At 38.7% G+C, this 15,023-nt stretch overlaps 1 protein-coding gene across 8 annotated transcripts in view; it reads left to right on the forward strand.

The window, feature by feature from the left end:
• Nucleotides 1–15,023, forward strand: part of diaph2 (diaphanous-related formin 2) — a 441,959-nt gene that overhangs the window by 110,579 nt on the left and 316,357 nt on the right. For all 8 annotated transcript variants that reach the window (XM_079893459.1, XM_079893463.1, XM_079893458.1 and 5 more), the window contains one exon: nucleotides 12,292–12,431. In XM_079893459.1, the coding sequence (XP_079749585.1) occupies nucleotides 12,292–12,431 (140 nt within the window). The remainder of the gene's footprint in view (nucleotides 1–12,291; nucleotides 12,432–15,023) is intronic.

Genomic DNA, 15,023 nt, shown 5'->3' on the forward strand with positions numbered 1-15,023 from the left:
TTTATGTTGTGTGTACATATATATTTGGGCTCAAGCAGCTTAAGTGTGCCATTTCAACATGATTGTTTTATTTGAAACAATCATATATATTGTTAATGTATTTTTTTTTTCTTGTGATTTTTTTTGCCAAAGGTTTAATTAAAATTAAAATCATTTGAAGGGATATCTAACTCAAAAATAAAAATTCCCGCAGCATTTATTCACCCCATGTTGTTTTAAACTTATGACTTTCCTCAGAACAAAGGTCTGCAAATTTTGAAAAATGTAAGGTTTTTTTTTTTTTTTTTTTTGTCTGCACAAAGAAAGTTGGTGGAGTGTACTGTGGAACTGTACTTTTATTTTACTTATAAGGAAATGTTGGCTTCCAAAGAGGCATATAGTTAAATGCTTAAAAGTACTTCAGAGATACTAGATACTGCAATTCTGTGAATTGCTTTTGTAAACAATTAAAATTACTGCGGTTCTCTCATAGCGTAGAACTGGCCCCCAACTGCCCCCACCTGCCCCAGCACAGCCCTGGCCCATTGTTGAGGTTGACCACTTTACCTTACATCATAAAAATAATTTTTTCTTCTTTGACATTTGATTAAATAGTAATTAGGGGTGTTATACGTTACATGTATTCGTCCTGCTAATTTTCGGTACGTGTCTTACACCGTGTCCTAACTTCATGCGATGCGCGATAAAAGTTATCTTTTCCACGTTAATCAGAGTTTTTGTCCTAACCAGCCGCGACGGCGACATGCGACGATTCTATTTTAGAAACGGTTTCTATTTTTCTGCGACGTCGCGGCTGGAACAACAAACACAAAGTGTGGCAATGATAATCTCAGGTCCTGTTTATGTGCTTTATTTAATGTTAAAAGCATGCAATGTGACTTTGAATATCATTTAGTGCTCCCAGCTTTGTAGCTGTAAAAGCAACAATGGATTTCAAATTAATTAGCCCTACGCCCCGCGATCTTGGAACATATTGTTAGACATAAGGAAACATGATCAGATGTTATTGTTATAACGTTCACTTGCACTTGACAAATTTGATCATCGGCCGGAGGAGGGATCTACTGTAAGTGCTCTCAACCCGATCGCGACCGAAACAACGAGCTCCCAGTCAAGTGCCGGCAGCGTCCCTATATTGTGCACACCTCAACTGGACAACCAATGACGATCATACACACCATCGCTGGACAACCTATCAAAAATCAGACAGAACAAGAAGGAACAGGGAGAAAGAGAACACAGAGCAATACAGTAGAACAAATACAAGACACGCAGGTCGTAACACGGTGAGACAGTGACTTGTAGAGTCTCTCTTATCCTCAAAGTGACAGGTCTCCCTCCTGTTAGGTATTAATTAGTTCTTAATTGAAAAGGTTGATTAAAATGGAAGAAAGCTTGTTTATGAGCTTAAAGCATTCACAGCACTGCTGAGCCACTGAGAGCTGGACACGATTACTGAAGACGGAAGTTTTACTCCCTGTCTCAGATTCACTCAACCGCAGCTAACTGCCATAAATGCTTGTTTTTCACTGCAAAAATAGAACATTTAGAAATGTAATAAAAAAAAAAAATTCAACTCTTTGCGTGAGATAAAGCAATCCTTTCCTTTTAAGCTATTGTCTTAAAACCTCTGTACAGTTTGACAATATTTATTTCCCTTCCAACGTAATGTGTTTAAAGCAAATACTTTTTTTTTTACATTTACATTTAAATTTTTGGAGAGCTGTCTTTGATGCTCAAATATTTTATTAATGTATTCATTTGCCATGCTTATTGAGGCAGCCCTCATCTCCGGAATTTTATTTTATTTATCAGTAAACAGCCTCAAGTTGTTTGGAACAGGTTGGTTTTGTCCTCTCATCTTTCCATGAATTTCAGAGTTGCACTGAGAGGTGTTTAGATATCTCTGGCTCCACTTATGTTTTATTGATATTTTCATATTTTTTTGTATAAAAAAAGAGAAAGTTTTTTCTCTATTCAGAATCCATTTTGCATTGGATTAAATGTTTTTAACTTTATTTCCTCCTCCTCGTCCTCTGCCTCATCTTAAGAGAGAGGTTGGGAATGGCCTAATTTCATCTACAAACACCAGCATGACTTTGTTCACACATGACTTCCAAAAGTTCCTTAACCTACAGTGAAGGGCATCTCCTTCAATAATCTGCTGCCTAAACTGATAATAAAGCACTCAAGGCCCACTCTTCTTTCTACTTGTTGCATGCTAGCCTATTTTTGACATGTCTCCAAATGGAAATTATCAACAAGATGCATTGCAGATGTCTCATACAATCAGATCTTTAAAGGCCGTGACACACCAAGCCGACATCAAAGAACTAACGGCAACAAAGCCAATTGTGTTGTTGTGTGTCTGGGCCAAAAAGCTGTGCTTGAACACAACACAAAGACCACAGCTTGCTGTCAACTAGCACATGCTTTCTGTACCTGCATGTAAGCAAATAACTGTCTATAGGCTATCAGCAAGTATCAACAGTCTATATTCGTCATTCAAAAGGTGAAACCAAAACTAGGACTGCAGATATACAAGCCGTAAACAAAGCAACACTTGCCTACCATTTTAAATATCAAAGTTCACTTTCTTTATTCCAGGCGGCTCATGGTGTTATGTAAATATTTGCATATTGGAACGCTCATGTAAGATAACGTAAATTCTCGTGTACTCGTAATCTAAACTGAATAGCCAATCTCTCACCGATGGCCCAACGGCGATTCAACCTGCTGAATCCGGCAAAGTCTCGCCTACGTGTGAAACACACCACAAAATCTAGACCGTCAGATGCTCACTGATGGCCCGACGATGGCTGCTGACTGATTGATACATTTTTATTTATTCATTTATTTAGTTAGTTCGTTTTACATTCCTATGTTACTGAAATGAACTTCCTGAGTAATTGTTGTGATTCTCAGAAGAAAACTAACTGGTTATTGTGTATATAAAGTTAGTTTGAAGCCCTGGGAAATATAGACTATTGCGTGCTACTCTGAGCAAACAGATGAAAAAATGCCTTTGTATGTGCAGTTATATGGCATGTATCTGAGAGGTTAATGTGTTTTGTGTGTGTGTGCAATTGTGGTCCTGTCTGTCAGGATCAAACTAGACGACAATTGTGTGTTGTTAAAGTCCTGCTAAAGTGAGCAACCACAAGCTGTCAAGGGCCTTTTCCTCTTGTATGTAAAATAAAAGTGTGTTGTGCTGATGTGCACTTGAAGGTTTTGCTCTTGACAGCAGTGGAGTCTTCAGCAGTGGACATTGTATTTGGACATTTCAGCTTTTATCTATAAATATAAAAAAAACAAGCCAACAATGTCCTTTTGGCCTCAGCTCTTTTGCTTTGAAAAGCATTCGTTTGCCCACTAGGTCAATAGAAAGGAGAAAAAAAAGCTTTTACACAAATCGTGAGTATGTTAAATCAGTTTATTGAGGACCTACAGTACCAGAGGTTAATGCATGCTCTGACCTCTGAAACATTATAATCTTTTGCCAATTATTTCCCTGTATTTAATTGCCTTCTACTATTTGAAAAAGTCCACGGTCATTCCATAGAATCTCATAGAGAACAATTTGACTAAATTACAAGTTCATGAAGTACCAGTCAATAATAAATCTTTGCTTTTTTCCGACCAGACCTTTGCTGACCCTTGTGCAGTGTGGCGATGACCGTCCCTGTTTGACCTACCGGTGTTCGGTGTTCTTCCCCTCTCAGTCCCTGAGGCCTTTGCGAATATGGGGCTATTAAACTTAATGTATAGGGTATTACACTCAGTGTTTGCGATGGAATGACAGAAGAATAGCTTTTAATGCTGTAATCCCATCATGCTGTGCCACCTGCTGTTGTACGAAGCCTTTTAGGGATCCTTCTTTAATCAACACAAAGCCATCACTTTGTTTGCCATCCTCAGATGACTTGGCTTCATGCCAGAGACCACCATGAACAGAGAACTGTGATTCAGATAGTTTTATAAGTAATATGCTTTTGCATTGTTTTTTATCTAGGTCTCACTCACCTGCCCATGTTCTACGGGACTGCTGTTATGCTTTCAACGAAGTGAACATCAGCACTTTAATGTGCAGGTGGAGAATGTGAAGTGATTTGCTTTTGGATAGGTTCCATTTTATAGTGACACAGCACACTGGTAGTGTTGAGTCAGCTAAGTGGTTGTGACCGGGTGAAACGACACATTAACTGGAGCTGAGAAGCAGATGCATTTAAAGGAATGTTACAGGTTCAATAGAAATCCTGTTTTTTTTGTAGTTTATATAACCAAATCACATTCACTGTAATGCACTTACAATGGAAGTCTGTGGTATTCCAGAGGATTTAAAAACAGAACTGTATAGCTCATATCTTTTAATTTATATATAATGTCTTGTTATTGTGTATTTGATCCTTTATTCCAGAGCAATGCCTCGTTTCATAGACTTCCAATATAAGTATATTACAATGACTGTTATGAACTTTTTAAATCAAAAACATGCAGCATGACCAACGTAGTCTGATTCATGGTCAGAAGACTTTTATGAACCAAATGGAAACGGCTCTTTTTAGCGAATCAGAAGTATACAGTGAGATCAGCATAGTCCGATTCATGACTATGAACTATTGAACTATTATGAACTATTTCTTTTTCATTATTCAAAAACATACAGCATGACCAGCGTACTCCTATTCATGATTAAATGGCCTGTTCTTTTTGGTGAAACAAACTTGCATCACAACCAGCATAGTCCAATTCATAAACAAATGACTATTATAAACTCTTTCTTTTAGTACATAGTTACTAGTACAGAGAGGTTGTTCATATATCTCGTATTTATTGTAGTTAAAATACATATTTGTTTTATAAAAATGTCACACATTTGTCTTTGGGGTAAGTCAAAAACATTTGCTGCACAAATGAAGGATGTTGCAGATGCTACTATAGTGGTTAATTTGTTTTGAAGACAAAACATTCCCATAAAATATCTCAACATCTGCCCACGTTTCCTGAGGTGTTAAATGACTAGTTAGCTATTCTGTTAAGAGGGTGGCTCTTCTATTTTGACAACGTAGACCGTGTTACTTGTGGGACGCCACTCCTATGTGTTTTTAAGAAGAGAGAAAGTGAAACGCTGCATGTCTTTATGGGAAATAACCCAGTGAGTGCAGCTCCCTGGACACTTCAAAAGACGTATGTATCACTGAGAAGCAGAGGATGTCCTCAGGATCTTTCTGTGGGTGCTGTTGTCCATGCATCTCAACTGATGCTTTCAGCTGACCTTTCAGCTGACCTTTCAGACGAGCGAGTTTTTTGTTAACTTGTGTTTTCCCTGTGAGCTTCTGTTTTGTGGCTTTGGTTGTTTTCCTATAGATATGTTGCTGGTTCCCCCTCTATAAGGCTGTCAATCAAGCTCTAATGAGTAGTAAATTATGGAATAAAACATTTGCAACCACTTGGCTTTGATATGGCTTCATGTGCACTAATTGCAACAATTATATCTGTATTATTTTTCAAAAAGATCAGTGGGGCACTCCAGTAATTTTCATTAATCATGTACAAAGAAGAGGTAATTAAAAACCCCATTATCACCAATCATTTTGGGTGTTTATGGTGGGATCCGAATATTAATATAATTTAATTCACACAAGACATTGAATGCACAAAAGATTATTTCAAGGTCCCGCTGTTTCATAGCATGCATATCTGCTCTCTCCATGGAATTTTGCTGTAGTCGTTTTTTGCTGTTTCACATCCTGTTATGTGTGTGCGCCTGGTGGTCATGTTCATTGGTGCACGCTGGCGATAACCGCTTCTTTTGCTTTGATGGTTCCTTACTGCTGTCACTGAGATATTCGACAAGGTCACGCAAAGTGTGGAAGAGATAGAGTCATGGGGGTATCGGCAGCATGTTATCGGTTTACTCCTTATTAAAGTGACACTCACTTGCGAACCGTAATTTAACAGAATTATTCCGGTGCGGTGACCTCACATGGAGATAAATTACATCCACAATGTGCGACGCATGCTATCACTCTCCTCCATCAGCTCGTAATCATGCTCTTTCCACACATATCTGACTGCAAACAGACGTGCATCTGCCGATCTAGATTCAGATCTGGACCTAGATTACTCTGGAGCATCCGGTGAGTTCAGGGCTAGATAATGACATAATTCAGGAAGCCATTGCAGAGAAGGGCTGTTTCCATAGAAATAGGAAAGAGCGGTAGATTAACAGTTTGCGTGAAATACTGTTGAGCAAAAGCCTATATGATTATTCCATTCCATTCCATTATATAATAATTCAAATGTTAGTAAAAAAAAAATACTATTATTAATAATTTAGAAATTATTAGAAATCTGTTCATAAGTATTAATTATATAAATTAATACTTTATTAACTGAAAAGTAATTTAATAAATTACATTTTAAAATGTTTTTTACAGCATTTTTGATCAAATAAATGCTGACTGTGTACATTTTAAATTAAATTAAATTAAATTAAATTAAATTAAATTAAATTAAATTAAACTCTAAAAGGGATGGACCGAATGGACCAATCCATTTTTGGACCAGTTTTTTCGGTGTGTTCCGCACCGTTGGCTCTAGTCGGACGCCATCTGCTTTTTTAGGCCGATTCAGCATATAGAATCGCTGTCGGTGAGGCTGTTCTGTTTAGCAAACGATTCAGTGCACGAGAATACGAGCAGAAGTGATGAATGCAAGCAAAGAAGTCATGACGGCACAGACAGTAGGCTGTTCTTATTTTACGTAATCTTACCTAGGCATTCCACTGTGCAAATATTTTCATCATAACATGAGAATAAAGAACATCAGCATGATTGATTATTCAAAACGGTAAACAAGCGCCTCTTTGTTTATGGTTTGTATACCTGCAGTCTAGGTTTTGCTTTACCTTTTTGAATGATGAATATTATAGACGAATATATCTGCTTAGACAGTTATCTCCTTTACGCGCGGGCGCAGAACGAGTGTGCTAGTTGACAGTCGTTTAGTCCTTTCGGTGTGTTCAAGAACATATTTTTTCCTTTGACTTTTTTCCGTTGCGAGTTCTTTGGCGTCGGTTTGGTGTGTCCCTACCTTCATTGTCAACAGTTGTTTGTGACAACATGTGTGGCACCCAGTGGCTGGTCCCCATGCCGCCTGTCAGTTTGCTGCTGTCTCATTATTAATGTAGGATGCGGAGGTGCAGAGAAATGCAGCGGGCCCATCTCCTCCCCTTGCGATAGTTGCACTCTCTCACATCAGATCGAGCCATGGCCCATTACAGTCAGGGAAAACAAAAAAAACAAAAACACAGACACATATATAGCCAGTCTGTGTCCCTGTACCAAAGTGAAATTGACAGACTCACTGGAGTAATTGTTCCCTGCACTATTGTTTCTGGCAGGAAATGCTGTTATTGACAAATAAGGATTCAATAAGACTCGGAGATGAACACTTTGAGCTTGGTCAAAGGACTGTATTGGTATTTTCACTGAGCCCTTTTCATTGAGATTCTCTGTCCACTCTTTCCAAGTCTATATCTTTTTCTTCTCTTTATCTCTTCAGCACTCAATCCATCTGCTGGTTGGTCTCTCCTCCTTATCTCTTTCTCTCTCTCTTTTTTTTGGTCTCTCCCCTTTCTATGTCCTTTCTTCTTCCCCACTGTGTGCTTTTCCTCAAGAGTTTCTTTAGACCCGCACATAGACCATTCCCCCATGTTCTTTCTAGCCAACAGCTGAAACCCAATTACAGTGAACCAGTAGATGTGGCTGTCTGCATGATTAGTGTGGTCTGGTGTAATGTTGATATCATCCCAACGGATTGAGCTGGCCAGGGTCATTAAGCAGCATATTATGTCCTGTCTTTGGTTTCCAGTGGTAAAGGTCAATGGATAGTGAAACCAGAAACTCTTTCTTGAGTGGGTTAGATTGAAGGTTCTGCCTGTTTTTGGGAAGGAAAGAAATCCAGAAAGCACTTTCGCCCCTGCTTTTCATTATTTATTGTTTGTAGCAAACTTGATCTGTTCACAATACTCAGAATGCTTGAGATTCAGCTTGTTTCAGCATATTCACATTAAATATTAGAGTTGTGTTTGTCCAAGTAAACTTGCTGCTATGATGCTGTAGGGTGTTGTGGATGCCGATAGCTGTTGCCAATGCCATGTGCTTCCTAAGGTGTTCTGGGTGGTGTTTAGGCCACTGCTATGATGTGTCAAGTTTTTTTTATCATATGCATGATATAATGGTACTATTTTAGGTTATTTTAGGCCAATATTACAGATTGGTTAGATATTTAATTGTGCATATGTAACTGGTTGTTGTCTGCGTTGAGTGTTTTCTTTTGATTGAAAATGGGGAAAATGGGGAAAAAAGTAAAAATGACAAAAATAATCACATGGGTAAGTGAAATAACATTATACACATGAATTGGAGTGAAAATATAGAAATAAAAGCAATTATTACAATAAACATAAATAAGATTATCAGGAAGTCAAAAGAAACCTACCTCTCCCATGAGATCACAATGCAAAATGGAAGAGGAGCAGACAGAACAGGAAGTTATGTTGGCTCGTGACATCACAACAATTAAAGGGGAAAGCACTCATTTTGATCAGGCAGCCACATCAGATATATGAATGAACGATTTTGTGTGAATTCTACTTATACAATATTATATACAATATACATGTATTATATTATATTTATTTTATTATATTAATTATAAAATGTATAATATTTTTTAATATATAAAAGGTCTATTAAACTTCTCAGTTCAAGCCTGTTACATTTACCTTTGCCATCATCTCATGCTCACGTGAAGGAAATCCTTAAAAAAACAACAACAAACAAACAGTTAAATATACTCTTTGGCAATTCACAAAATAAATATACATTTATTTAAATTCACTTGTATTTAGATTGATTTATTTTAGTTTTTTAGTCGTTTTTTCAGTTATTAACACAAAATAGTATAGAATACAAATGTTGGTCATTTATTTGTTATCAGTCATAAGATGTAAAACAAACAAACCTGCCAGAATAAAAAAATAAAAATAAATGTTGCATCCCGGAATGAGTAATATACCAAAGTATATTACTATTTGTTATGGATTTGCACAAATCATTCTACATGCTTTGCAGAATAGAAAGTTACAGATATCTTTTACTTTTCCAACTTTACATTCTGAATATATAAAGATAGTCATAGTCGCACCGTCGTCATTTGGTTCCTCTCATAGTGAGACAGAGATCGGCTCTGCCTGTGGTTTAGTGAATTTGAGGTAGCTGTCTGCAGCAGGTCTGGAAAGAGCCAGGGGCAAGTACAGTTACTAGTAGGCAGTAATGAGGGAAGTAATAACCTCTCTCGCACACACACCCCATTACTTCTATCAGGCAGGTATAAGCACACCAGTCATATCTGGTCTCTCGGTTTCCCTCATCTGAACTATAGAGGCAGATGAACTGAGTGATCTTTAGTTGGATCCAGATCAAGACAAATTCAAGCATGAGGACCTGCCTGAGAAGAAAGCGGAATCGCTTCAACCTGAGTGTCTCAGATGTGTTTGGGGAAAAAAAGAGTCATTCTTATCCTCTGATGGAGAGAAAGAGAGCGAAAAAATGGACTGAATTCGCATCAGTTTAGTGAGTTAGTGAGTTAGATCTCACTTCTTTTAAAAAGGCATGCAAGCATTCTGCAGCATAGCGCTTCTTATTGAACATCTTATTCACACAAATGATGGTACCAGAATACACTGAAGGTCAGTGCAGATTCACAGCTGCCAGTCAACATCAAGGTCACTTTTATTGCAACAACCCGTCATGTCGTTCTAAACCACCGCCCACGTTTAAGCAACTGCTTTAAAAACCTAATACTAACACCTGCTGATCGCAGCTGAGTAAATCACTGCGCTGTCTGCCATGTTTACACGTTCTGCAGACTCAACACTTACATTGTCTCCCTATCGCAACCCCCTACTTGCCTACAGTAATAGCTCATTTATTTTCCTGTTGCTATATAAACCAGCGCTGCTGCCCGTGTCGAAGTTTCTTCACTGCGCCTCAACAGAGCAGAAATGGGACTCTTCACATAGATGCCCTGTTTATTCCTCCAAGACTGCCTATTAGTGCAGCTTGCCTGCTGGGGAAGCCACATCCTGGGACGACGACATTAAAGCGCATTCGTACCAGGGAAGAAACTGCTAATACTCGCTCCATACTACCCTACATACTCTGTCTGCATTAATTCATCCCTCCGTCTACACGGGTGACTTTGACAGCCCACCCTGCGCTCCGTCGCCCTCTTCTTTTTCCTCTGCCTCGTTTGGCAGGTTGTTGTTTTCAGAACATACAGATGGAAAACATCAGCTTCAAAAGAAAAAGAAACACATGGATGACTTAGATAAGAGAGAACACAACTGTGAAAAAATAAAAATAATATAAACCTAAGTAAAATGACAAGAATAAGAATGATGTGCTATATAAAAAAGTGGAAAGCAGTAGTGTGGCACGCTTTCAATTCTTTTGCCCAAGGGGTGCAGTGCAGGTAACAGATTGACAATCTTCACTCTGTCTGTCTAACACATGAGAGTAAAGAAAGTAGTCACAAAAAACCATGAGCTTGGCAGCTTGCTCAGAAATAGATTTTTGTATGCACGGACATCATAAATAAATCCACCTAGGCCTGGTTATATACGGGATGGCAAGACTTCCCATCTGTCACTAAATTGATTTGTTTTTAGTATTTGATCTGTTACCTGTTCATAATGTTTTATTTTATACACCTGTGTTTGCTTAAAGGCTCTTTTCTGTGTAAAGCAAACAGTTTAATCACAAATTAAAGGATGTAAAAAAAAAAAAAAGTAGCATGTGTATGTTTACTGTCTGTATACCTCTCATAAGTAAGGGATTGTGGGTAGAGCATGTATTACTGCAGTGAATGAGAGAGTTTGTTTACCTGTCAATACAGCAACATACATGATGAGTGGATCAAATACGAGAATAACCTTTTTGGTAAGAATAACCAGTCATTCTCTTCTCATAATAATTTTGAGTAATGTCAACTACATAATAAATATAATAATTATCAAAATTATTTTATTTTATTGTTTAAATAATTTTATAATTATTTGTTTTAATTTTATTTTTAACTTAATGTTTTTGTTTTAATGTTACCCAATTACTTTAGTTTCATTTACATATTGATTCAGGTTATTGTAATGTGAATAGCAATTAAAGAGGTCACAGTACTATAAGGAATGCTTTGGATATTTAGGAACAGTTGTGTTCACTTACACTAATAATATCACTTGTAATCATTTTCAAATTAGGCTTTTCTTCTGTGCTTAATGTTTGATTGGATTCTGATTCACAGCGTCTGCAGTTTTAAATCTCTTAATCAAAATATAATCAAAAAATGCCTTGCAGTGTCACAATTCATTTAGCCTATCTGCAAATTATATCCACTGGTCCATTTTTACCATGTTATGAGCACATTTCACAAATGCAGTTAATTCCGGTTAATTATTATGGGACGTTTTATAAGGCTAGTTTATAGTATTATTCTAAAAGAACTGTGTATGAACGTATATGAAGTGAACCATATTTAGTTCCCCAACATGACCGACAGCTGTATTCTGCTGCAACTGTGTGAACATAGTCATTGAACGCCTGAAGCTCAACAAAAGGTTTCTCTCTATATCAGCTCCAAAATATAATATTTTAATAAGCACTTTTATGCTGTTGTTTTTTTTTGTGTGTGTGGGAGCTTTTCCCATTACTCTGTCTACTGTAGAATTAGCATGAGGCAGCTCCTGCTGACTAGTCTAGCTGGTAGCTCTGTGTCAGTCAGTGCTGTGGGTGGGCAGTCTGCTGATTTAGGGAGGAAGTGAGTCTGCAGTTATGGATTGTTAGTAATCATTCTCACCTGCTGGAGACTGGGATACAGCTGGCAGCACAGGGGTGCAGCCTCATCCACAAATCAGGTGTTGGTAACTACTTCCTCCTCCTACTATTTTCTGCCTGTTGTCAGATGATGAGAATGGACTCACTTGAAACTTCTTCAGAAAAATTCCTGTGCTTTTGCTCATTTACTGTCAGTATAAATATTATTTTTTTTCTCTTTTATAAGTCAAAGATTGCTAGTAGAAGCAGAGAGATCGTTCGTTCTTAGTAAGCTCATGAACTCCAGTGATCAAGTCTAATACAGATGTTGTAATTAACGTGTGACAGGCCTAACAGGGTGTAAAGCGCAGCGGTGCAGTGGCTGATCCCTTAATGTGTCTCGTTCCCACAGGGTGGACTGAGGAACAGCAAGCACGAGTCTACGCTATCGTCACAAGAGTACGTGCATGAGCTGCGCTCGGGCATCTCCGAAGACAAACTGCTCAACTGCCTGGAGTCCCTGCGTGTGTCCTTGACCAGCAACCCAGTCAGGTCAGTCAGCCATTCCTCCCACACTAACATTCCAGTCTCTCCTTCCTCATCCCGATTCTGATGAGGAACCTGACACATCAACACTCATTTTAGCCTCCTCCGACCACTCTCTCACTGTGAAATGAAAAGTTAAACCTAATTTTCCTGTCTGCATGTAGCAATCTTGGAGGATTTCTTTGAGGATGCTAATTGGAAATCTGTCAATGAGTCTTTTAACCTTCGGTTCGTATGGATCCCCAATTCTGGTTAAATGAGCATAGCCGATAGCATAGCCGGCTAAATGAGTGTATCCACCAGTCACTTTGAGCTTGGCCTTGTCATCTCCTCCTCTCTGTCTATTAAGCTCTAATAGATAGGAAATCCTTTTTTTAACACTTCAGACAGCCAGCCATTCTCTGAAACGTTAATAAGCACACCAACCACCACTACAAGACCAGACGCCTTTGCTTTCAAGTCCCTCCACCAAAGTGCGTATTTTGACGTTGCCTGCGTGTTTTTAATCTGCTCTGATCATGCCTAATGTCGTTCTTAAAATAATTTTTGTTTCTCTCAGCCTCCCATTATCTATTTCTGTGAAGCTTTTATTTAATTTAATTTGATAAAAAAAAAAAAAAAAAAAAATTATTAGCCTCTTTCATTCACTCATTATAAGGCCCGTCTCGGTTACCCCAGCCTACTTTTTCCACAAAGTCTCACCTCCCCTCTCGTGGATGGGATTTTCAAATTTAATTTGGTCCCAGTAGCGCAGAGGAACACTATGTGACAGCAGACTCTCTCAATTATTTACCAGAGCACTGTCTGAGAGATGGCTCTTAATGTGAATCAATGAGTGCAGCATATAAAGTGGTCATCACACAATTGGCAGGCAGACGATCTCTTTAGGTCCACTGTTGCGCAGTGGGAGAAGGACTCGAGTGGAACCGCCATTTGATCCGATGGCATTACCCACCGCGGCTCTTCTCAACAGATGGGTTTTGCACTGGAAAGCAATTAATAGATGCCCCTGCCCCTCTCCCCAGGTGGCAGTACAGTGCAGTGAGTCAAAGAAACACAAACACTGGAATGGTTTTGCTATTGTTTTCCTGTCACAGAACACATAATCTAGAATGTGAGTTGTAGAACACAGTGCCTCAAGCTAATCTCTTGTTATTGCCCTAATTAAATGAAGGGATGGCAGCTCGTTCTGTTGTCTTTATCAGATCATCACAGTGCGGCACCGGGGCCCGTGCATCCAATTATTTACTCCGCCTTTAGTCATTAATCATGGGAAACGGATACAGAGCGTTGTTCTTTGAGAAGCCCACACTTCGTCCCCCCCATGAGGACAGGTTGTTTGTAAAGATCAGACTTGCTGGCTGAAGACGAGTGGCGTCAGCACATCCTCTTGGTAAAAGGGCAGTTTGCGCTGAGGGGCCACCGAGGCCAGAACCACCCTCCGGGCATTTGCAAATGCCTGAACCTGTGAGTTCCCAGTCAGAAAGGGGCACAGAGCGGTGTCTCACCCACCCACTGAAGGTCAGGTCTTGCTCAGAGTAAAGCACCCTGGGGTGACGTGCTGCATGAAGATGCTCACCTTACTGATGTCGTTCTCCTTTTACCTCAGTCAATCCATTTTTTTTATTTTTTTTTTAGCAACACTGAGGGAATACTCAAGCTTCTCACCGGCTTGCTTGTGTTATAGTTATTATGAGTCGAGCTAATTATTTCGGATCACAAATACAATATCCACCCGTGTGATGAATATAGCATGGTAATGTAACCTTTACAGTTTTCTGGGTTTATGTAGACAGGACAGGGACATAATGCACCGTTGTTTGTATAAGTGGACAGTTTCGTGTGCAGTTTTATTATTCGATTTGCAAGAGACATCTAAAGAAGATTTTAGGTAGTGTGTTACAAACTGTAAAAGTATTTTCTTTGGATGAAGAAATCAAAGAATGGTTAGACTTGTTTCATCCCACACAGATGAGAGAAAGTTTAGGTGTCTGCTTGAAGTTTAATTCCTTTGAGACCAAACTAATTTCTTCCGAAACCACTGGTCTTTTTTTTCCTTCGAACTGGACTATGTGGAAGTTTGAAATGTTTGGACATAAAGCCAAAGTACATGCTGAATGAGAAATTAATGGGATGAAAATGACCCCAAGTTCCTTCACTTTGCCATGGTGCAATTACTCATGAATCAAATTTCTGTCCTTTGCAAGAAATATGTTTGCAAGAAATATGCAAGAGTATGAATTCCTTTTAAGTCATGATTCCTGGAGCATGTTCTGTTCTATAATAATCAAACAGTGCACTCAGGGTGCAGAAACTGGGCTGATAACGGTTTACTCATGGATGTAAAAGGGTAGGCTTTTCACACGTTTATTTAAATGAGTTTTACATGTACGTCTGTTGCTTTGCAATTGTATTGAATAGCTGTTATCTCTCAAAATTCTTTGACCTTTCTATCATTGACTAGTCTATCACCAGACCAAGCTCAATTTTTTAAGATTGAACATTAGTCTGGGGAGTCTGCTCTGTATTTTCTACTGCACAAGAGGCATGATCAACGGGCATAGTTCAAATGACTCTGTACGCAATTGGATAGTCCTT

This window comes from Squalius cephalus (assembly GCF_949319135.1).
Source record: "Squalius cephalus genome assembly, chromosome: 14".
Lineage (NCBI taxonomy): Eukaryota > Metazoa > Chordata > Actinopteri > Cypriniformes > Leuciscidae > Squalius > Squalius cephalus.